Here is a 23,909-nt window from a genome sequence, read left to right on the forward strand (position 1 = left end):
CGCCCAAAAATAATAAAAATAAATTACATACATATAATAATTTTAGAAAATTTATAATATATATAATATGTAATTAGAAATTATTTATATTTTTAGTTGGCACCAATAATAATATTTTCAAATATTTTTAAAGTTTTTTAATTCACAATTATTAATATTTTTATGTCACTGACAAATAAACAGAAAAATTCTTTCAATGACTAAAAATTTAAACTAAAATTCCTATCTTCTTTCAATGACTAAAAATTTAAAACTGAAATTCTTTACATTCTTTCAATAACTTAAAATCATTAACAATTGTGAAACAAATTAACTTCAAAAAGTATTTGAAAATATTATAAGAAATCTTATTAGTGCCAACAAAAAATATAAATAATTTCTAGTTATATATATTATATAATTTTTTAAAAATATTACATGTATATTTTTCTTATTTTTTGTGACTAGTAAGTATATTCCTTCTTATAGATTAGGGTGCTATTTGCTTAGAATATATACCATCTACTTATCTAGCAATCAGGTTGTAATAAATAAATATTTCATTCCCATTTGCTTTGTAAGAACATACATATCATTTCTCCGCAGATCGAGGAGTGAGACAAAAGATTTGGGTCTCATCCTCGTTTCCAAACAAATCTTTGTACCGTTTTACTTGCAATCCAAGTAACATTTTTTGGCAGCATATGATCCCATCACGCATCACACACTATGTAGTGTGTACTAAGCAGCAAGGAAAGAAAATGTCACTTGGTTCGTTTGTACGTTCATTGATGAATTGTTGTTGAATGGAGTCAAAATACTCACGTTGTCCAGCAATAATATATAATACCGATTTTTGTGAACAAATTGCAAAGTACAAACCAATGGCGACAAAATCAATTTCTTTTATTGTCGCCACCTGAATGCAGAAAACCGATCATGACAAGAGATACTTTTAACTTTAGTTGAACTTATTCCTATAAAACCCAACTTTAGAATCCATATGCAGACCTCTTTGGGTCATTAGTCCAAACTCCAAATCAAAACCTTAGAGTAGTTCATCTACGTTTCTTTGTAATAGGCGGAAGTAATTTCTCTGTTTTTCTCTTTTTTGGTGTTTGTAAGTTTAAGTTGCTAATGTTGTTAGTATTGAGTGTGCATCTGTGTTGGTCGACATTTTCAATGAATACTCTTATTGACCAAAAATAAAATGAAATAAAAAAAGCAGTAAATATTATTTGAGAGCAAGATTGCTGGGGTACATGCAAGGTGTGAGTCGTCAGCCAAAGTTATGGACTCAGGTAACATGATCTCTAATATTACTCTCCGTGAAATTTCTCAAGTAAAAGAAAATAAAATGTTGCATTTAAAAGGAAAAAGAAGGAAAGAAAAAGGTTTTAATTACTCACCAAAATAGTGCATGCAAGTGAAAAATCCTATGAACTAGTTTTGTGATTGCGTTAGGCTAACGATAAAAGGGTCATAAGAAATTTTACTCCTCTTTGTTTGCTATCTTTGAGGTACCAAAAGGGTGTTTAACCCCTTAATGTATAGTAATTAATTTTTGTTCTATAATAATAGGTTCACAGTACCAGCAGGTGTGTGCGTGTGCAAGGGATGAACTGGGATGATGACGAGCGCATACGCCTAATCAATCTTCTTAATTCCTGTGTCAAGCTTACTGAATTAGGCAACTTCAATGCTGCAGATGTTGCATTCTACCATCTCTCTCACCTTGCTTCCCCTGATGGTGATTCAATGCAACGCGTTGCCACTTGTTTCATTGAGGCACTAGCCTATTGCCAAGTGGCCAAAAATTTGCGTGGTGTACCCAAAGTTCTCCATTTGGTAAAAACACTATCAACTCCTGAACAACAATTAGTCAAGAAGCTATTCTTTGATTTCTACCCCTTCATAAAGATAGCACACACCATCACAAATCAGACCATTATTGAAGCCTGCAAGGGGAAACAGCCATTAATGTCCTTGATCTCAGTCCATCTAATAATGCTCTTCAGTGGACTAATCTCATCAAGTGTTTAAAACCAAGCACACCAACATGTCCGAAAATTACTATCACAGCCATACATGAGAAGAAGGAGGTGTTAGAGAAAATGGGGTTGCATCTTGGAGTTGAAGCTCAAAGGTTGCTTTTCCCTTTCCAATTCAATCCTGTTGTAAGCAGTTTGGAGAACCTTGACCCTGAGACATTGCCTATCAAGAAAGGTGAGCCTCTTGCTATTAGTTCTGTGCTTCAGCTTCACTCTCTTCTTGCCAGTGATGATGACGATGAGATGGCCAAAATGTAGAGATGATTGATCCATATTTAGTTAGCGCAACTTGATTGCAAGCAAGTCCATTTTTGTAAAAAATCTTGAGTATTACATAACTTTTGGGCCAAACAGAAATTTTGCTGGCCAATAAATGACTGAGCTGCTGAACCAATGGCATACTACCATCACCAACATCATATGGGGGGTTACGAGGATTGTAAATTCTAATCTTTGAATACTTTGTTTTAGAATAAAAATTTAAAACAGTAAATATGTGAAAAAATTGCCTATCCATCAAATTACTACATGAAGTGCAGTGCAGCAGCTTAATAGCATGTTTGGACACGAACGCGTTAACAGAACCGTACGTGATTTTTCACGTCTGGATAAAATCTATTCGTTATAGCTTTTATATCTTGTATGCGATTGACGTAATTTCTTCCCTTTCTCACGTATTTTCAAATAGACCCTAAATATAACTATATAAAAAAAAACTGCATCTCATTTGAGAAAGTTTATTCCATGCTACACATTGATCTACTACTAGGTGATTTTGTGTAAGATAATATTCTCATGTCGCAGCAATAATAAGTTGAGTAGGTTGCGATTAAAATTTTAAATATATATATATATATATTTTTATCCAATTCAACCATCCAAACAAATATACTTTACATAATTACATTAGATACCCTTGTTGCTTTGTCAACATTTTCTTTGGTTTTTCCGCAACAGATTGTGCCATCTACCTACCTAACTCATATACCCACAAACGAATATACATGACTTAGATAAATTTCATTTTATTTGTTTTCATCTAAATCCCCACCTATGTTCATGTTTTCTCTGTTTCAGTTGCTAGAATATATGTTTCACGGTAAACGACTGCATTATTTATTGGGTTATGGGGAGCACTTGGGTAAACCAGGTTTTGAATTGGATTGCGTCCACATACCAAATTTGGAACCAAACCAACCTAACTTGTGAACTAACGAGAAGGGCAGGTGCAATTGCAAGATATAAGAAAAGCTTACTGAATGTGACATTACCATTAGTGGTTATGGGCTTAGTGTGGTAGCTTCTTCTTGGAGACTTATAAATGATCCCGTCCCGTGCCCCATATATACCTATCTATGTTATGTATGCTTCTTCGGTTTTCTATTTCCACAGCACATTACGGCAAGTTTTCACTCGTAAATCACATGCAATCCCACCTCATGTTGCCACAATAAAATCTTGTCTTCCCTTCTTCCAAAACTCGTATGCTTCATAGGATTTAGCTATTTGTTGGTTTTGTGGAGGAAATTATAAAGAAAAGAGGAGAGAAGAGAGACAATAAGTATGCAAAGGAAATAGAATTATTCTATTCTAATTCAAATTGTATTCTATTCTAATTCAAATTGTTCTCAGCGATACAGTAAATCACAACAAAAAAAATAAACTAATTAGATAACAAGATATTAACAAAACAGAATATTAAAACTAACTTGCTCCTTAAAGATATAGAGTAATCTATTAAAACTTTCTTACTCCTAACATATAGAAAATCAATTTATTTACTAAATCCTATCTTAAAAACTGAAAAATAAAATATTATGCAGTTACAAAAGTATATCTTCACCACTTAAAATTAAAAAATCAAAGACCCCAATAAAAATTGGATTAAGAGGTAGTTGTTCCTTATAAGGGGGAAGCATTCAACTTACTATGAGTGGACAGTTACCAATTCCGTATGTATTTTAAATTAAACCAGTGGCTGTGGCTGCATGTGGTGTGCAGGGAAAAGTAATGCTAATTAACTAATTGATTCTGGTTACAATTTTCTCGAAAAAATACAATTTCACATTGGTATAGAAATATAAGTTGAGTTTAATGATAATGTAATAATAATATAAAGTAATATTACGTTTTCGTTCAAACTCGTATCACTATTGATATTGATATGATTTCTTAAGTAATTATCATAAAAGTTAATAAATTTATTATATATGATATGTTATAATTAAATGATGGCATAGAAATATTTTAAATTAATGCATACCTATTTTTCATATAAATTAAAATATAACATATGAATATTTAGGAAAAAAATTCTTATGTAAAAGATAGAAAATGATCAAATTATTTTTTATATAAAGGACCAAAGATAATATTATTTTAAAAATAATTTATTAATATCTTATCATATTTAATATTGATAGAAGGACTTCAAATATTGATTAAAATAATTAAAGAAAATATTTTTTATTAAATAAATAAAATATTGATTTAATTTGATATAAAAAATTATAAATCTATATATATATACACACACAATTGTTGAATTTTCAAGAATGGGAAAGAATTGATTGCCCCATTGCAATACTTGAATAAATGTACCCAAATAGTTAGTCGCAGTTAATACTAGTAGTACCTATGCTGCTATGCATTATCCAATCCTCTAGACTCAATGGAAAACATTCTCTAATTAATTAGTGCACTTTGCTTCTAACTCACGATTGATTCCCTCTCTAGAAAAGTAGCTCCAGTTTTTCTATAAGTACACACCACTTGCTCGTCATTTGGCAATTACCACGAAATCTCTCTATCAGACTTCCAACTTTTGCCCTTCATTCAGCTTGTTCTTTTTCTCAAAAATTAAGTGAAACATCCAAATGTCTCCACAAACGCCAACTATCCCACTTTTCGTTGTCCTCGCTTCATTAGTCTTATGTAATGGCTATTACTTAGAGGAATCATTTTATAAAACAAATGCTAAACACTACCCTGTGCATGATGGGAGATTGATCAAGACAAAACACGAACATTTTGGTCTAATAACAAGGGCTAATAGAGCTACCCATCTTACTTCTAGGCCTCGTGGAACAGTTAGTGTTGATGACTTTGGAGCCAAAGCAGATGGAAGTGATGACAGCGAGGTAAGATATCATGTTATCAATAAAAAAAGAGAAAATTTTTATGTGTCAATTTAGTCCATTCTCAATCTCTTTCACTTTTCTTTTCTTTTTAAGTATTCTTCTTGTTCTTCAGGCATTTGGGAAGGCATGGAATGAAGCATGTTCTAGAGGGGCTATCCTTGTGGTACCTGAAAATAGGATCTATCGTCTTAAGCCAATAATATTTTCTGGTCCATGTCGACCCAACACTGCCTTTATGGTGAGACACATGTTCATAAGTAATGCCTCGTGAGAAATTAGTTAATTCCACCTTCCATATTCACGATCAATTCATTGTAATTCTTCTATTTCCTAATTCAACATGTAAGCTCTATGGAACAATCGAGGCATGGTCTCAAATGTCGGCATACCAAGAAGATAGACAACATTGGATTGTGTTTGATAGTGTTTCAAATTTCAGAGTTGGTGGTGGTGGCACATTCAATGGCAAAGGGAAAAGGTGGTGGCAAAGCTCCTGCAAAGTCAACACTAACCTTGTAAGTCATTGAATACTTACATTCATTTATATTGCGTTTCGTTATTGTAATTATAATTTATGAATACTTACATTCATTACTTTCCTCTCCTTGCGTTGATTCACTTGCAGCCATGCAACGACGGACCAAGACCAAAAGTAAGATAATATTCTTTATACCATAAAGTTTTACATGGAGATGTTGGGTGTTCTGTTCTGTTTCCCTAACTCTCTTTTACTTTTTCTTGGAATTTTTTGTTACATAGGCCGTGACTTTCTATCAATGCAACAATTTGAAAGTGACAAACCTGAGGTTTAAAGATGCACCGCAAATGCATGTGGTCTTTGAAGGATGCTTCAATGTTATTGTTTCGAATCTCGTCATCAGAGCACCAGGTGACAGCCCCAACACTGATGGAATTCATGTCGCAGACACACAAAATATTGTCATAAGTAACAGTGACATTGGGACAGGTAAGGACCACAAAATGAAAAAAATAAAATAAAATATATATATCTGTATATATGTATATGCAAAATGAAAATTTGGATTTAGTCAAACGTTTTAATATTTTGCAATTTTTTTTATGGAAGGTGATGATTGTATTTCAATAATAAGCGGGTCCCAAAACGTAAGAGCCACAGATATTACCTGCGGACCTGGACATGGAATAAGGTTTTATCACTTTTATGATTACATAAATATATATTACACCACATACAAGTTGCAGTTTTATTTGGATCAATTTTACATTATTGGCTAAATTTTTACTTAATATTTTTATTTTTTTTTAGCATTGGAAGCTTGGGAGCAGATAACTCGGAAGCTGAAGTCTCTAATGTGGTAGTGAACAGAGCAACCTTAACAGGAACGACTAATGGAGTGAGAATAAAGACTTGGCAGGTAAAAGTTGGTCTTGTGATTTGAAATTTAGGCTGTTAGGCACTTCACAACTTCTGATGACAGTTGAAGGAATAGAGACAATGGATGTTTAGAAAATTGGAATAAAAAAGAGGAATTTCAACTTATCCCTAATTTTTGTTCTGCCTTTACCTAAGTAAGTTTAAAAACCTTTTGGAATAAGTTATTTAAAATTCACTCCAGTGAACACAAATTGCCAAATTTTAGGCACAAAACCGATCAGACAAGCAATAACATGGAGAAGTTGACGAATGATAGAAGAGTTGGAACTTGCGTGAGAAAAATAGTGCACCAAGGTTGACAAATTTCCACTTTGTTGGTTCTTGTCCTCTTGACCACCCTTTTAAAAAACTGGCCCTCTGACAAGTTTTTTCCAAAGTACTCTTTTCTTCTAATTGGATCAAAGCTGACCTCAATCATGGTTTATTATGAATTTTTCATATTTTTTTATTACATTTCATTTACTCTCTTTTTATATATATATATTCCTCTTCCCAAGCATTAAATATTTTCCATATTTTACAGAGACATTCTTCATTTTTGTATACATTGAGCGCAATACGGTGGTGGACGCACTAAAAGCTTGAAAGATTATTCGTTTAAACCACACACATCATTACGTGGGAAAATTTCTATTTATTGCAAGATAGGTGTGATTTTGTTGTGATACCTCATCATATTTTTTGTTTGTCTCAACGCAGGGAGGTTCTGGTTATGCAAGGAACATTAAATTTTTGAACATAGCGATGCAAAATGTGACAAATCCCATAATCATAGATCAATACTACTGTGATCAATCGAAGCCATGCCAAGAGCAGGTGACCAAGTTCACAACTTTCATGACCATTAAAATCCAAAGAGAGAAACTTTCTTTCCTAGCAGTATATTATTAAAAGAAATGGTAATCAATCATATTATCTTAAGTCATAACCATGTTTGATGAACTGGCACCATGCAGGACTCAGCTGTGCAATTAAGCAATGTGTTGTACCAAAACATAAAAGGAACAAGTGCCTCAGAAGTGGCTATCAAATTTGACTGCAGCCGAGCCGTCCCTTGCAGACAAATTTACGTTCAGGATGTGATTTTAGAACCCCAAGGCCATGGTGGCACCATTGCTACATGTGAACATGTTAGTTATGTCAACAGAGGAAAGTTTTTTCCTCAATGCACTCCATGAAAACACAAACTGAAAAAGCTAGTGGTTCAATAATTTCAAGTGTGGGTATATGGGTAGGTATAATTGACGACTAGCTCGGCTGACTTTTTTGGCAGCTGCTATTTGTAACGATAGTTTTGCAATGAATAGTGGGGGAAGTAAGTCAAAATGATAAAGAATGTAACAATATAATAAAGATGAAAGCGATGTCTAATGTTATAGTCATATCAACTACTACCGGTTATCTTTACATGAGAGTTCATTTTTGTTTTCAACTACCTTAACTAACTTCAACTAGTTTCCATTTCAATGTGAAAAAACTGTTGACTTTAGGGATGTTAACAATTCCTATTTCTGCTTCCTTGGAAATAGGTTGGGTAAGTCTCACAGTATTATGATTCAACTATAAGTATGAAGATGTGTAAATTTAATTTGATTAAGATCGGATTTAGGTAAGAAGAAATAGAGTTGGTCTGAAGTTTGGGTAAAACAAAATCATTACAAAGTATTTTAACTCGTCTAACTATTAATTATTTAATTAATTGGCACACATTCGTTTACATGCTTTTGAAAGAAAAAAAATTCATTTACATATTCTTTTAAATTGGTATGTACGGACAGTGTATAAATATTTTGTACATCTTCCTCAAATTACTAATCATCAGGTATCTCGTTTAAAGGATAATTTGTCATGAGGATGTAAAAAGAATTACATTGCTAAGAGCAGTCATTCCTACATTTCTTAGGCTCACATGCAGGACAATCCTTGTCAATAAGTAATTTGAGGAAGATGTTTAAAATAAAAAAAAATAATGAAATTTTCACAACAATTTTTATGATGATGAAAGATATACAAGGAAAGAAAGAAAAATAGAAGACTTATTAATGTAATTGAAATATAAAAGAAAATTATAAAGACTATAGTACAAATGGAGTAAATATAACTATTCATGTTAAAAAAAAACATTAGGAATTAGCAAGAACAAACTGCTACATAGGTGAAAATGTTATCCTACACTAATACAAGCCCATGTCAGATTTTCCATAACACTTCCTAGCATAACATGGGATAAGTTTAACAAGTCTTCGGTCACGATACTATAATAAAGCTATTAAGAAATACAAAATGTTCAACACTAGTAGGATTTAATTTATTGCATAACACTAGAGTTTACACCCCAATTCCTTGAATTGAATCTGTGGGTTGAGATCGGAACAGCACATTGTCATAAAGAAGGCCAGCTATTGTAGCACCAATCAAGGGTCCAACCCAATACACTCCTTGGTTCCTGAAACTGCCTGCAATGGCAGCCGAGCCAAAAGCACATGCAGGGTTCATTGAGCCGCCGGAGAATGGAGCTGTGGCCAAGACACTTGCCCCAGCCATTAAGCCAACTACAAGTATGCCAGTGGAACTCATTGGACCATGCCTAGGGTCCCTGGCTGCATACACTGTGTACACCAAAACAAATGTCAGAATACCCTCTAACACCGATGCTATGTTGGAACATGCTGAAAATACATAAACAAAACCAAAGAGAGTTAATAACATGGACATGTCACACAAGCCATAACACATACGATGACACAGACAGAGAAAATAGGTTATACAATGTTAATTAATTTTACATGTATCACTAATTAAGTTGTTGACTTTTATAATAATTATCTTAAATGTTAGATTTAACGATGATTTTTAATTGATTGACTGTGCAAAAGTTCATACTGCAAATGCATAACCATTCAATTGATATACAAATGCCATTTTGGTAAGGATTATGTTCAATGTCGTAATTGTAAAGACTGAAAAAGAATATAAAAATTGAAATGAAGATTGATTTATGTTAGGAAAAAAAAAAGTGGAAAACATTACCATTCCAACAACAATTACCCTTAGAACAATGGCAAGCCATAACAGAGGCTCTGAGTTGAGCAACCTAGTAAAAGAGAGCGGTTGGTACACTAACGTGGCCTCCCACTGCCATTGCAAAGGTCACAGCCGGATTCACGTGTCCACCTGAGACCATGCGATATAAAGAACAGAAGACAAAGCAAATGCGCTTGCAATGCCAACCACAACCAAACTTGTTGGGTTCAGTGAAGCATCAGCCATCAACTTCCCTGTCATTTCTCCAACACCAATTATTGCATGAACTTCTTATTGAATTTCAAATGGCTTACACTCTCCGAGTAATGAACATTGTAAACAACATGCTGAAATTCTGGTAACCAATTTCACACTATATGCGGCAAATTATTTTATCCTTTATTTGTAAGAAGATAACTTATAAGACAAAATTCTCCATGAAAACAAGAAAGAGGCATGCATTTTTCTTATTACAACCCCATCACTATTCGAAAAAAAAAAGAAAAGAAACAATAACAACTAAATGAAATTAAATGGCAAAACAGAATGCCAGGGAAATAATTAGGTTCGTAAGGACTTGCAACTTAAAAAACTATCTGATTTTATATATGTACGTTATGATTATACATATTGATTTGCATTAAAAACGAGAACTTGTCTAATATGACCTGAATCCTTTTCATGCGTAACATGTGCCAAAAAAGAAAAACATAAATAACCCCCATAATGGCTTTGGAAATTGATCTAATTCCATTTTTTCTTCTGTTTCGAAAATCCTTGTTTTTCTTCATGGTTATGATTATACATCAATTTTATGTTGAAAAGGCAAGAAAGAACAAGAATATGCACGTGTACTAATTATCAGGTAATGGAAAGAAACATAACTTTGCAGAGAATATGCATGAAACTTGGAAGTTAAGGGTACTCACGTGAGGGCATTCCAGCGCCGGCAAATTGCCGCTTAGGGGTCTTTTTACAAACTATTTCCCGGAATGGGGTTGTTTGTAAAGATTTTCCAATGGGGGACTGTTTTGTACGTGGAAAATGCCACCATGCATGCATATCGCCAGCATGAATGGCGAGATGCAGGTTTGGGAGGGGACTCGCCATTCCTTCTAGCGATTTGGCAGATCTTTACATGACGTGAAGAAGACGCAGGCTTGTGTGCAGAAGAGGTATGTTGAAAATACGATACTTTTTTTTAAGGAGGAAATACGCTAAAAAAACGTTATTTGATTTAATTGCTATAAAAAAAGAAACATTGGAAATACGCTTTTTTTAAGGAGAAAATACGCTTTAAAAAAGCATCATTTTATTTAATTACTATAAAAAAGAACCCCTCCCAATTAAATAAAATGACATTTTTCACATACAAAACAGCTTCCATTAAAAAATCTTTACAAACAATCTCATTCCGAAAAATAATTTGTAAAAAGACCCCAATGAGACAATTTGCCTTCCAGCGCCAACGACCAGAAAGACATAGAAGAAAGTGGAGATAAAGTCAGAGAGATAAGAGCGAAGTGCATTGCGGGTGACAGATTCATGAAAACGGGAAGTGACAAGATGGAGCCATTGTCGTGATTGTAGCAAAGCAAGAGAGGGAGACACAGAAATGAATTACAAGTCCGTAGGATACGTACGTTACATAAATAAGCAGTTGGAGATGCTTCTTCAGATGCATACCGTTTCCTAAACGATGTTAATGTAGCATTTCAAAACAAAAACTAACTATAACCGCCAACCCATGTGGCGGCTTATCTAGGATCAATTTTTTAATTTTAAAGTTTAATTCACTATTCTTTCAATATTAATTTTTTAAAATAAAATTTTCCATTTCCATTACACTCTTTTCAGCATCAGCATTTTCTAAAATTGTCCAATTTGTTTTCGAATCAAATAATTATAAAAACTACTGAGGTTGCTGTACAAAAAGAAAAAGAAAAGAAATTACTCAGTTTCCTTGTAATAACTGAATTAAAAACAAAAGATAACATTTTTTTTATAAATAACTGAATTAAAAACAAAGATATAGTTTTTTATTTTAAAATAAATTACTGAATTAAAAAATTATAACCCTAGTATTTTCAATTTGACCTCAAGTAAAATAATATCAAAATCCAAATTCCTGCCAAAATCAAATTTTTTACAAGATCCGATATAGAATTTAAGAGACAGAAATACAACAAAACAACAGAGAAAGTAATGAGATACATTACTTTGATGATATATAAAACAAATGAAAAAAAAAAGTGAGAAACAAAAAATCTGTGAAGATCACTTTTTTTTTTTTTTTGTTCTGCTCAATTACTTGGACAGATGGTGGCAGCAAAGAGATCAAAGTAAAAATAATTAGTTAGACAATGTAGTTCAATGGATGAAGCTTTTAAAATTTTAAAAGAATGCACTACGAGAAAGAACAAATTGGGCGCATGATAGTCACATATTAGTTATGCAATGCTCCTCCTAGAAAGAACAGTAGAAACTAAATTAAGTAAAAAAATTATCAAATAAAAATCAACAAAAAAATTCAATTTCAAATGCCAATTTAGAGTGGCAATGCATTTACTGTCAGTAATAGAATTTATGGCATCTGACGAAGATTGATTCACTGCATTATTTTTATACGCAGATGGCTTACTGGTATCATGTTCATCGGCAGCAACTCCCTTCATGCAATGTGGCTCCATCAAACAAAATTAAGGAATTTATATTACTAATAAAAGAGGATTATTTGATAGTAAAAATACAGAATGAGAAAGTATTCTAACATTATATAAAATGAAGAGAAACATGAATACCTGCAATACATTCATGTCCTTAAGAAAAAAATAAAAAAGAAATTAAGGAAGATGTCCTATCAATCTTCACTACATCAATGGTCATCGATCGTTCTATTTTTACTCTCACCAAGAACATGCTAACTTGCAGCGCATCTGAAAAAGTAACAGATAATCAACCAAAGCACACATAATCTAAATATGTAATATTATTAGCAAGAAAAAAACAATGAAGAAGGAAGCGTCGTCAGCAAGAAATTAAGAAAAAGAGAGTTTTACATAAAGAAAAGAAAAAGAGGGTGAGTGAGAGAAGAGAACAGTTCCACGCAAAGAATGAAACGTATTGTCATGCGTACTGGTAGTTATAGAGTTTTTAGAAATTGGTGGGTTTTTTATTTAAGAATTAAAATCTTGAAAGTCGTCGGCAGAAGAATTTGTAACTGAATGTTTACCCGCAATCACTGTAAAGCACTTGAAGTTGTGTACATGAGCAATTGAAGAAAAGGATATTAACGGATAATTTCTCGATTAATTTAGAGAAAAAATCAACCAAGTAAAAATGAACACCAAAAAAATATTTTCTTTATATATTTGTATAGATTAAGACATATCTTTATTAATATGCCATGTTAAAATATCAATTCTACAGTAACTTGATTCCCATCTTATAAACATGTGCTACCTGTTGCCTAACCTATTTGTATCAAATTTTTAAAATAACAATAAGAAAATAATCAAGTAGTTTTTATTTCCATATATTTTAAAAAAACATTTATTACATTAATAATGATATATTAAAATGATGTATAATTGCAGTAGTAAAAATGTTGTATAATAGAAACTTTTAATTTAATGATAAATTCTGAAATAAAATTACAGTCAAAAGTTAATCCCTCGCAAAAGTTTTATATATATATATATATAAACTGGCATAGAAAAGTCATTAACAATCTAATCCCTTTGCTGAAACTGGCGCATTTAAGGATTCATTCATGGTAGCAAGAGTGAAATTTTACATGAGAAAATTTATGAAGAATCTAAACATTTCATACTCTACGCAGCTCACATTGAGAGAAAATGGTAAAATACTAAAATGTCATCTCTTTGCTATCTTTAAATTTCCCTCCTTTTGAAGGAAAATAAATATGAAGAAGATGCATAGTCTTGAATTAAATAACAAAATAACAATAGCAAATTAAATTTAATTGATAGCACATAAATAATGAATTATATCATACAATGAGTACAAGGAAAAATTAAATCAAGGGAAAGAATTAAATAGCCTGGGTTGAAGCGCGTAAAAGCTATCCTTAGAGAGAAAACGCCCCCACTGCACGGGTAAGAAATTCTGATTGCGCTCCTCTCCCAAGATACGACAACCCGTTGGTTTCGATCGTGTGCAGCGAAAGGATCCCCGAACCTTATGAACACCAATGCTCTTGCTCTCACAAAAATTAAGTTTTGTATAGGAAAAGAAAGAGATAAATTTTTGGCAGAAAGAAACCAGAGCTCTCAGTCTGTCATTTCTAGAAAAGAGGAGATAGATATATATAGGCATTTTGCAACAACAAAATATGACCGTTAGAAATATGACCGTTGGAAAACCAACATACAGTTGTCACAACAAATATAACAAACTAGTTTGACTCATTAAAACAAAATCTTAAGAGAATCTAAAATAAATATTATTTTATAAAATAGAATTAATATATATTTATAAATTTTAAATTAAAACACAAATATTTACCAACATTCCCCCACATAATTTAAAATTTTAAAGTATATTTTCTAAAAGATAATTTGTATAAAAACATAAGAGTAAGAGCATGTGATATTGTATTTCGGTATAAGGAACCTTCCGGGTTTGAGCCTTATACCTAGTGTTTATGAACTTCCATCCGAGAAAAATGTAGTGACTTGATTGTCTTGAACTACATATTCTTTAACCGGACTTTAGTACACAACCCCTACAATATTGGCATTCAATTAGGTTCTAATAAGTGGTAGCGCGTTACACGGCCTTGCGCTTGTATCTTGTTTCGTGAGTGTCCTTTAGAGATTAGCCCATATCTCACAGTGGCGGCCCCACCACCACACTCACTAGGTGAATCCTCAAAAAGTGAGTTGTGACCCTCACCCCTACAATAATTGTCATCGGATTCATTAAGAGGTATTTTGTTTTTTTTTTTTTATCAAAAATACACATATATAAATACCTCAACCTTAATATTGCCACAATTTATAATACACCTCGTCATAGGAATGAGAAACGGAACAACTCCGCCAAATTTCATTTTGGTGTACCTTAGTCAACAAACAATTTCGTTGTTACCCGTTGAACTCCATTCATGGGATCACCAATCACACGGAGACGGGTGTCCATTGTTGTAACTAAATAATGGGCTTTAATCCCATTCCCCTCGACGACTCAAGTACTTGTTGACGCGTCAACCCTTTTGTAAGCGGATCCGCAATATTATTTTCTGACCTGACAAAGTCAAGAGAAATGACACCATGAGAAATCAAATTTCTGATAGACTTATGTCTCACTCTTAAGTGTCTTCTTTTTTCATTAAAATTTTTGCTAGTAACTTTAGATATAGCAACTTGACTATCACAATGCATTGGAATTGGAGGTATAGGCTTATTCAACAATGGTAGATCACATAACAAATTTTTAAGAAACTCAGCCTCACTAGTAGCAGTATCTAAAGCAATAATTTCTGCTTCCATAGTAGAACGTGAAATAATAGTTTGTTTAGCAGATTTCCATGATACTGCACCACCGGCTAAAGTAAAAACATAACCACTTGTTGATTTTGTTTCATCAGAATCAGAAATCCAATTTGCATCACTAAACCCCTCAATTACTGCAGGAAAACATGTATAATGAATGCCATAATTGATGGTTCCTTTTAAGTATCTAAAAACTCTTTCTAATGCAATCCAATGAGAATGATCAGGATTATTAGTATACCTTCCTAATCTACCAACTGCATATACAATGTCAGGCCTAGAGAAGTTTGTCAAATGCAACAAAGAACCGATAATTTGAGAATATTTATGTGAAGAAATTCCTTTACCCAAATTTTTCTTTAGCTTGATGGATGAGTCATAAGGAGTAGAAACAGGTTTCACATCAAAATAATTAAACTTCTTCAACAGCTTTTCAACATACTAAGATTGGGTAAAAGTCATGCCATCATTTTTCTTTATAAGCTTAATACCCAAAATCACATCTACACAACCAAGGTCTTTCATACCAAAATTTCTAAACAAGAAAAACTTCACATCATTTATGAAATACATATTACTACCAAATATCAATATGTCATCCAGATACAAACATAAAATGACGCATCCATTATCATCAAATTGTTTCACATACACACATTTATCACTATCATTAATTTGAAAATCATACAAAAGAATAACTTAATCAAACTTTTGTGTCAATGCTTTGGAGCTTGTTTCAAACCATACAAAGATTTAATAATTTATTTTTCAAGAAAAAATATTTTCAAAGAAAGTCACATCTCTAGACTCCATAATAGTACCATTAGAAATTTCAGATACTTCTGAATTAATAACTAAGAATCTATAAGTAGTATTATGTAAAAAATATCCAACAAAATATAATTAATATTTTTTTTTCAATTTTCCTTTTCTTATTAATAGGGATATTAACCTTTACTAGACACCCCACACTTTAAGATATTTCAAATTTGGTTCTTTTTTTTTTTCATAGCTCATAATTTTTTTTTTGTTTATAAGGTACTCTTTTAAGAATACGACATGCAAAATATAAAGTTTCACCAAAGTATTTATTTTATTATTTTTGTGTGTTATATTTTCACAGGCTTATCTTTTATCAATGAGTTATAAATAAAGAGACAATCAGTCAACATGTAACAACAAAATACTTGCAGCATTAATAATAACGTTAAACAATAAAAATTAAAAACCAAACAACAAATGTCCTGATTTTAAAGACTTGTGTTCACAGGATCATTTAACCAAGTAAAAGATAGTTTTCTAATCATATAGGAATGAAATTAGAAGTATGCTTTTAGTTTTTCACATAAACTAATTCTAAAAGCATTTTCTCTTCAAAACCACCATTAGTGAAGAAAATATATTGTAAATCTCAAATTATAAGAAAATATTTTTCAACAATTTCTCACTAATGTAAAAATTTAAGGAAATGAAATAATATAATAAAACATTTTTAATAAAACATAATACATTGTGTCTTCATCCATTAATTTTCAACAGATATTTTGGTAAAATAGAATGCTACTGTAGAAAAGACTATGCAAGAAGAAAGTGATAACGATTTTTCTCTCTAAGACTGTTGGAAAAATAAAACCAAAATGAAGGAAAATAAATATGAAGAAGATGCATAGTCTTGAATTAAATAACAAAATAACAATAGCAAATTAAATTTAATTGATAGCACATAAATAATGAATTATATCATACAATGAGCACAAGGAAAAATTAAATCAAGGGAAAGAATTAAATAGCCTGGGTTGAAGCGCGTAAACGCTATCCTTAGAGAGAAAACGCCCCCACTGCACGGGTAAGAAATTCTGATTGCGCTCCTCTCCCAAGATACGACAACCCGTTGGTTCCGATCGTGTGCAGCGAAAGGATCCCCGAACCTTATGAACACCAATGCTCTTGCTCTCACAAAAATTAAGTTTTGTATAGGAAAAGAAAGAGATAAATTTTTGGCAGAAAGAAACCAGAGCTCTCAGTCTGTCATTTCTAGAAAAGAGGAGATAGATATATATAGGCATTTTGCAACAACAAAATATGACCGTTAGAAATATGACCGTTGGAAAACCAACATACAGTTGTCACAACAAATATAACAAACTAGTTTGACTCATTAAAACAAAATCTTAAGAAAATCTAAAATAAATATTATTTTATAAAATAGAATTAATATATATTTATAAATTTTAAATTAAAACACAAATATTTACCAACAGCTCACATTGAGAGAAAATGGTAAAATACTAAAATGTCATCTCTTTGCTATCTTTAAATTTCCCTCCTTTTGAAAGGATGTCATCGTTGTACAACTTGAAAACTGATCACATTAATAATACATGGAAAATGGGTCGGTCGGAGAAGTCAGAAATGAAAATGCAACCCCCTTCTTTCTCTCTCCAAGTAGTAATAATACATACAACACACAGAATTTAAAAGTACCATTTTGGTCTCATTTCCTCTTGTTTCTCTGTTAATTCTACATACTGGTACCACTCTGCTCCAGCCTTGCCTACTGGTATTGGTGACCTCACAAAAATCTCAACAGCCTTGGGGACGTGCACAGCCAAAATCAATTCCCCAGCAGTCTCTACCGGTTTTGGTTGTGAGATTTTGAGTGACCGACTAACTGGCTCAACAGTAAACCATCCTAGACCTGATATAGCTATATCACAAGCTGGTCTGCCCAAATAGAAAAACAAGAAATTTCATATTTAACTATTTATTATAAATGTTAACATTTTTGGTTGAAATGGCTCATCAATCAACACCGAATGAGCTAAACAAGGTTTCAGAATTCGAATGCCAAAATAAATTGTAAAACCTTTTACATCTAAAAGTATCTATAACAGAACTAACTTGGGATCATACCTGTCCACATCTTCAAATTTAATTAGCAATTTACGTTCTGATTCAAGTCCTTTCCAGTTCTCAGCATTTTCTCCTCCACTTGGTGGGGTCAGCAGAACTCCAAGTTCTGTCTGAGACAATAAAGAATAACACCCTCATTAAGGTTAGGGGTAGTAAGATCCTTAAATTTACAAGTGTGACAAAATACAAATTTTTGTTGACATGAAGAGATAAGTGGAGAAAAATATTCATAGATCAACAATCAAAATTAATAGATCTATCATATGACAATATCTGTGCATATCGCTACCACACTTCTCATATAGAAAGAGAATAGAGAATAAAGGACCAAAGTTGCCCACGACAAACAAAGATAAAGTCAGTTTGCAAGAGGCAAAGCAGTGAAAAAAGAGAGAATCCAGAGTCTAATGCAACTCCGCATATACACAACTAGAAGTAATTATAAATTCCACCTAAGTATGTTGACACAGGCTATATAATATTATTGAAGTGAAATAGGTTCTTCACCCCTAATTAGGCAACAAAACATATGAAACCATAGCAGCAGTAGCACCAAATACTGTTCTTTTGTTCAGGTATCATGTTCTAGTAAACAGAAGCAAAAAATCTACAACCTGATGGCAGTAAACCCATCATAAAATGGCATTCTCAATTTTTTTTATTACATGAGAAAAAAAAGCAACATTGTTTTTCCAATGATTCTTAGAATCGAACATAAACTTAGTTTCTCAACTTTGCAAGCACAAACAGCTCAAGTGTTTTGTGAACTACAGTTTAGGCCAGATGTAAGCAACATTATTGAGTCTAGTCTGTTATAGTTTCTCTAAACAGATTGAATCTCAATACCTGATAAAATTCAACTGCTTGCTCTGTGGGTACCATATGAATTGGTATTCTCTTGGGTCCATAAAATGTCAAACAAGTTTCTGGGAGAACCTGAAATTATCAGGACTGATGGCATTATTTAGACAAGGAATAGGGATTGAATTCTAATAAATTGTCCTATGACAAGATGTAAAATTTGGAAGTATATAATAAAAACCTTCAAGACATCAATTCTAACAAGACCTCCCCAAAATATTGAAAATGCATTCAAGCCATTCACTATGGTGGAAGCTCCTTCCTCTACTGAAGATACTATAGAACTCTAGCAATAACAATGACAATGAAGTTAGCATTACTTATGATGGTAAAATGTCCTAAAACAGTTTTGAAAAGAACATACTGGGAAAGACAGGCCCCTCAGTCGGCTTTGTGGAGCAAGGATGGGTAGATCTTCAGAATGAACAACTGCAGTTTGCCTATGGTAGAGATGAACTCCAGGAGTGTCGTACAATTTCTGCATGAGTAATGAAAAAATAAACAAATTAATACATATACAGCAGCCACTGCATCATTTATTTGAATTAATTTCTATCAGAATAACATACCCCTCCTCCTAGGAAAGCATTAATTTGAATTGGCCCTAAGGTAGTTCCAGGAACTGCAGATTGTATTGGTTTGTATCTTTGTGCAGATGCAGCCACTGGATCATTTATAGCCATTGTTTCTGACAACAAATATTAAAAAGTCAAGATGGAGAAAAGGCATACCTGAAAACTTGGAATTGCCTAAATGATAGTCAAAACAAGAGATAATTAAGGAAAACAATTTAATAATAAAGTTCAACAGAGTTCCTTTTGAGCTATGCAAAAAGTGATTTGACAGCAGAAAGCCAAAGAAATTTTTTTTATAAAGGCTGCTGTATATCATATGAACAATACAAGCCTACATTGTCAGCGGGCTTCCAGCACAACTGCTTCAATTCCATGTTCCCTGAATTCCGGCAAGTTGGGTAAGGGGGAACTCGGTTTGTCGTCTTTACCAGCAAATAGGCTCCAGCAACTGGTCACCGATAAGAGGCCGGTGGGTTGTCAGAATCAGATGGCTGGACAACTGTTAGATGAGGTTGCAGTTATCATATATAGCTGATTATTCTTGTGTGGCATTTACATCATGTTCGTTCTTGTATTTATAGGTATAAGTAGTTTTGTTCTGGCCTTCCAAGGGTCTGGTACTCTGGTTCCATGTCCCCCCTTGGTTCTTTGTTGTTTTCTCTTTTCAGTTATGGATTGAATGGGGCATGTTCAGCATCGAAAGAATGAAAGTGTTCAAGCACAATGCAAACTATGACCATAAAAGCAGAAACTAATACCAACTTCTGTACAAGACAACACAGGAATTCAACATATAAAAGCAATATATATTTAGCACTCACAGCAATTTTCAATCATAGAAAACAAACAAGCCAAGTCCTAATATTTAGGATTGCATGGAAATATAACTTACTTAGTAAAGCATTGATGAAAGCAGATTTCCCAACATTAGCTGAACCCTGAAATATAAAAATTGTATTTGATTGATTTCCTAGGCGAACTGATGAATTTAGGAGCTTAATGACTAGAGGAAAAATATTTTTATACACAAACAAATACACAATCAAGAAAATGTAAGATTTGTGTTATATGTGAAAACGAGACAATAAATGCTAAAGCTACCTGTCTTCCAAGCGTGGGAACTGAAATTTAGACTAGTACATGTTTTACATTAGGAAAAGAAAAATAAGAAATAAGTGCAATTTAAAATCTGGATCCTTCAATTACATGCAAATAAGAGCCAAGGGTATCACGAGCACAGGAATTCCATTGACAATTCAATAAAAACATTATTGTAGGAACATCAGCTTGTTTGTCAATCATCATCTGCTTAAGCATATAAAACTTCCAATTCAGAGACTTACCAGAATGTAAACATCTCGTCCCTACACATAAAAAGAAAAAAAAAAAAAAAGGAATTTCAGTAGAGAGAAAAATAAGAAAAAAGTTAACAGTAACATGTGAATTGAACTCTATAATTTATTTTAAAGGCAAAATGATTTTCAAGTATCAACATCAGTCATAAGTGTCATAACATTTGCAGTACAAATTCAACACCTTTATATATATGGATAACAAAGTGTATGCCATCTCAGATGTAAAATTAAACAGCAACGTATCAACAACTTTCTTCCCAAAAGAAACTTTTAAATCATCTAAAAAGAAAAATGTAACCCATGACAGAGAAAAGAACCTTCTTCTCTTTCTGGATTTCCGATATCACTCCAGTTATTCCAACCAATGATTTGGAACTGGTCAGATGGACACTGAGAACACTGCAATGAATATCAGAATTTAAAATTAGATAAGTTAAAATTTTCAACTTAGGTTATAAAGTTTTCCTCAGTAACACATAAAAATAAAAGTAAAAGAAGAAGGATTGGATTTTATCCTAAAGCAATGCTTAACACCAAATGTATGCAATTTTGCAAATGCCTTCTCATTGTTAACTTTGAATGCTATATAATTGAACAAGACACCACTTAGTAAACTTAAAGTTAATAATTAATAAATAATTTATTGTAAAGAAGATACCTACTTTAGCTTCTTTCTCATAGTAGCCTCTACAACCCAATCCCCAACACAATGAAGATCAGTATCTCTAGGAAGGAGATCAACCTACAAAGAAGACATTCTGTTAAATGTGAAAAGCACATATTTGTAAATTCAAATCCTATCATACATCTACTAAAAAAATCATATTTAAAACAAGAATAAGCTGCATGAATATTATTACCTTAGTCACCACCAATATTATTGGATTAGAACCAGCAAGATCTCGCACACGAGACAAAAAACTGCCATTGAAGTCAACAATATCAACCTAGAAGTGGTTACTTCAACAAGTTAGATGAAGAAGCTCTATTCCTTTCATTCATTATCTTTGATTAGAAATAAACAAAAGACACTTTAACTACAGCAGAATATATGAAATCTTTTATGATAATTGAAATGTCTCAGGTGACAAATTTTTTCACTGAATAAAATAAGAGCATGGTTTTAGTTTTTACCTTCAAATTGTTAGCATAGTCTTAATTATTTATCAAATCCAAAGTCGAGTCAGATTTTCAGGTAATTTCCATCCTTACAATTGATAATGTTCTCCTTATTGCACTATATGCTTTGAGCTTCTATTTTTCACAAAATAAACTGAATGTAACTTTAAGAGATGTCAGAAATTTCACTAAGAACCCATTCAATTGAATTGTTCCTTATAGCAAAAATTCTAAAACACCTAAGCTAAATACAAATGCAAAAGCCAAAAGGATTTCACCACGGAACCCATTCAATATCCTAATTCTACACGTGATCAGTTCACATTTCTTAAGTCATTTATTCAGATTCGTTTAAAGAGAAAATGTTGCAGCGGTTGATTTACCAATTTGACGATTAGAGCTTTCTCGTGACGCAGGTGAGACAACTTTTCTCGAAGCTCTTCAGCAGTGACGAATAATTTACCGCCAGGATATCCTCCGTGCCCTCCAACGGCAGTTATCATCTTGCCATGAGACAAAAGCCGGCACCGCCTACACAGAACGGTTCGAAGCTGGTGGTGTTTCTTCTTCTGCAACACAGGCAAGCACGCAATCAGCGTTTCGAAATTCAGCAAAAATGATGCTTCCAAAATTCAACCTATATTGACACAATACCAATTCATAGGTTTCGGGATCAACGTAGCCAGGGGCATCGGCATCGGAAGTGTGTAACGGAGCGCCGCAGCCGTAGCAAGAAGCGACGGCTCTAGAAGCTTTTATAGCATTGTCTTTCTTCTTTCTCTTCTTCTTGTTTTCTTTGAGAATGATCTTAGCATCTTCGAAGGACTGCTGGCGTTCGAGGAACTTCTCGCCGGGAGAAGGAGCGGCGGCGCCGGTGCCTTCCGAATCGGCGGCGAGCAAACGCGATTTCTGAGAGCGAGGGAATTCGCAGAGAATGAGGGAAGGCTTGATGGTGAGGAATTGCGGGAATTTGGTGTTGGGAAGAGAAAGAGGTGAGAGGAAAGTGGATAGGGTTTTAAGCGCCATTGTTTTGTTGCTGAGGTTTTGCTTTGCCGGGAAATCACGTAGAAACAAAATAATACTGTTGCGAAATGGAAACGAAACGAATTGCCGTTTAATGCAGCATGCTTTTTTCGGGTCCGACTCACTGTTTCTGCCAAGATGGCCCAAACCCCCCATGGTCCATTTATATTTACACATCAAATATCAGCCTTTATATTATTAATTTATTTTTTAAATATGCCTTTTCTCTTTTGATATAACTTTTTATTTTTATTTGAATTTTTAGTTTTACTTATTCTCACTATGATTTTATAGTTTCATTTTAGTTTAATCTTAATTAAAAATGTACATTCAAATAATAATAAAAATATTTTAAACATAACTTTTAAGATGATTATTGTGAAACTCAATAAATTTAATTGATTACGTTATTTATGCATTCTAATGAAAACAGTTTAAATGAATTTTCTTATATTTTAAATAGTATAAAACAGTTTAATGAATGTCATTGTTTTACCCCTCAAGACTAAAATCTTTATTCAACTCACATTTACAAAAGATTGATGTTTTTTAAATGGAAAGAAGGGGAATAACCAATTTGTTAAACATTTTAAGATCAAACTATCAAAATTAAGATGTCTAGTTCAATTAATTAAGTACTCATTATGAATTGTTATAAACATTTTGTACCGTATAATTTTTATGAATAAAAAAAATTGAAGGATCAGAATAAAACCTTACATCAAGGGTAATGGTTAAATATATCTCCTTAAATTTCTAAGCACACCCTCTTTGCATATTTGTTTTGTTTTTCTCAAAATTATCCTTTTCGGCAACTACTTGTGGAATTTACTTTCCCAAAAAAAGATGACCCTAGCAATTGTGATTGAATTTTACTTTGTGTAGAGTTTTACAGAAGGGAAGTTTTATGGTTTTTAACCGGCAAGGAAGCTTTAT

The 23,909-nt window shown here is 32.7% G+C and overlaps 3 protein-coding genes and 1 pseudogene across 4 annotated transcripts; 2 read left to right on the top strand and 2 right to left on the bottom strand.

Annotated features, from left to right (window-relative positions):
- The first annotated feature begins 1,596 nt into the window (after nt 1–1,596).
- Nucleotides 1,597–2,288, top strand: LOC114380243 (scarecrow-like protein 3). The gene is made up of 2 exons (XM_028339248.1): nt 1,597–1,827; nt 1,998–2,288. The coding sequence occupies exons 1-2, from the start codon at nt 1,597–1,599 to the stop codon at nt 2,286–2,288; spliced, it is 522 nt and encodes a 173-aa protein (XP_028195049.1).
- A 2,524-nt stretch (nt 2,289–4,812) lies between these two features.
- LOC114379337 (polygalacturonase-like) lies at nt 4,813–7,994 on the top strand. The gene is made up of 9 exons (XM_028337979.1): nt 4,813–5,170; nt 5,283–5,408; nt 5,518–5,685; nt 5,796–5,822; nt 5,930–6,137; nt 6,258–6,339; nt 6,459–6,567; nt 7,287–7,403; nt 7,544–7,994. Exons 1-9 carry the CDS (start codon nt 4,907–4,909, stop codon nt 7,763–7,765), a joined length of 1,323 nt encoding a protein of 440 aa, XP_028193780.1. The 5' UTR covers nt 4,813–4,906; the 3' UTR covers nt 7,766–7,994.
- A 760-nt stretch (nt 7,995–8,754) lies between these two features.
- On the bottom strand, nt 8,755–9,872 carry LOC114379364 (annotated as a pseudogene).
- Nucleotides 9,873–17,394: 7,522 nt separating this feature from the next.
- On the bottom strand, nt 17,395–23,081 carry LOC114378370 (NO-associated protein 1, chloroplastic/mitochondrial-like). Of its 2 annotated transcripts, none has more exons than XM_028336953.1 (13): nt 22,605–23,081; nt 22,334–22,519; nt 21,692–21,778; nt 21,494–21,573; nt 21,149–21,230; nt 20,820–20,840; nt 20,369–20,414; nt 19,471–19,589; nt 19,266–19,379; nt 19,083–19,187; nt 18,887–18,976; nt 18,029–18,150; nt 17,395–17,851 (listed from the first exon to the last, which is right to left on the bottom strand). In XM_028336953.1, the coding sequence occupies exons 1-13, from the start codon at nt 22,974–22,976 to the stop codon at nt 17,602–17,604; spliced, it is 1,674 nt and encodes a 557-aa protein (XP_028192754.1). In that variant the 5' UTR covers nt 22,977–23,081; the 3' UTR covers nt 17,395–17,601. The 2 variants fall into 2 exon arrangements, with proteins under 2 accessions (XP_028192754.1, XP_028192755.1); XM_028336954.1 differs by having other exon boundaries at nt 18,041–18,150; nt 22,605–23,078.
- Between the last annotated feature and the right edge of the window lie 828 nt (nt 23,082–23,909).

Source organism: Glycine soja, chromosome 12, assembly GCF_004193775.1.
Source record: "Glycine soja cultivar W05 chromosome 12, ASM419377v2, whole genome shotgun sequence".
In the NCBI taxonomy this organism is placed as follows: Eukaryota; Viridiplantae; Streptophyta; class Magnoliopsida; order Fabales; family Fabaceae; genus Glycine; species Glycine soja.

What these genes read in the sequence shown, in the direction of transcription:
- LOC114380243 (XM_028339248.1), top strand. Translation starts at nt 1,597, where the DNA reads ATGAACTGGGATGATGACGAGCGCATACGCCTAATCAATCTTCTTAAT. An exon ending in TACCCAAAGTTCTCCATTTG is followed by an intron (nt 1,828 to 1,997) that starts GTAAAAACACTA and finishes AATGCTCTTCAG; the next exon opens with TGGACTAATCTCATCAAGTG.
- LOC114379337 (XM_028337979.1), top strand. Translation starts at nt 4,907, where the DNA reads ATGTCTCCACAAACGCCAACTATCCCACTTTTCGTTGTCCTCGCTTCA. An exon ending in ATGGAAGTGATGACAGCGAG is followed by an intron (nt 5,171 to 5,282) that starts GTAAGATATCAT and finishes CTTGTTCTTCAG; the next exon opens with GCATTTGGGAAGGCATGGAA. An exon ending in ACGACGGACCAAGACCAAAA is followed by an intron (nt 5,823 to 5,929) that starts GTAAGATAATAT and finishes TTTGTTACATAG; the next exon opens with GCCGTGACTTTCTATCAATG.
- LOC114378370 (XM_028336953.1), bottom strand. Translation starts at nt 22,976, where the DNA reads ATGGCGCTTAAAACCCTATCCACTTTCCTCTCACCTCTTTCTCTTCCC. An exon ending in TTAGAATTGATGTCTTGAAG is followed by an intron (nt 18,977 to 19,082) that starts GTTTTTATTATA and finishes TGATAATTTCAG; the next exon opens with GTTCTCCCAGAAACTTGTTT. An exon ending in GTGGACAGGTATGATCCCAA is followed by an intron (nt 17,852 to 18,028) that starts GTTAGTTCTGTT and finishes CTATTTGGGCAG; the next exon opens with ACCAGCTTGTGATATAGCTA.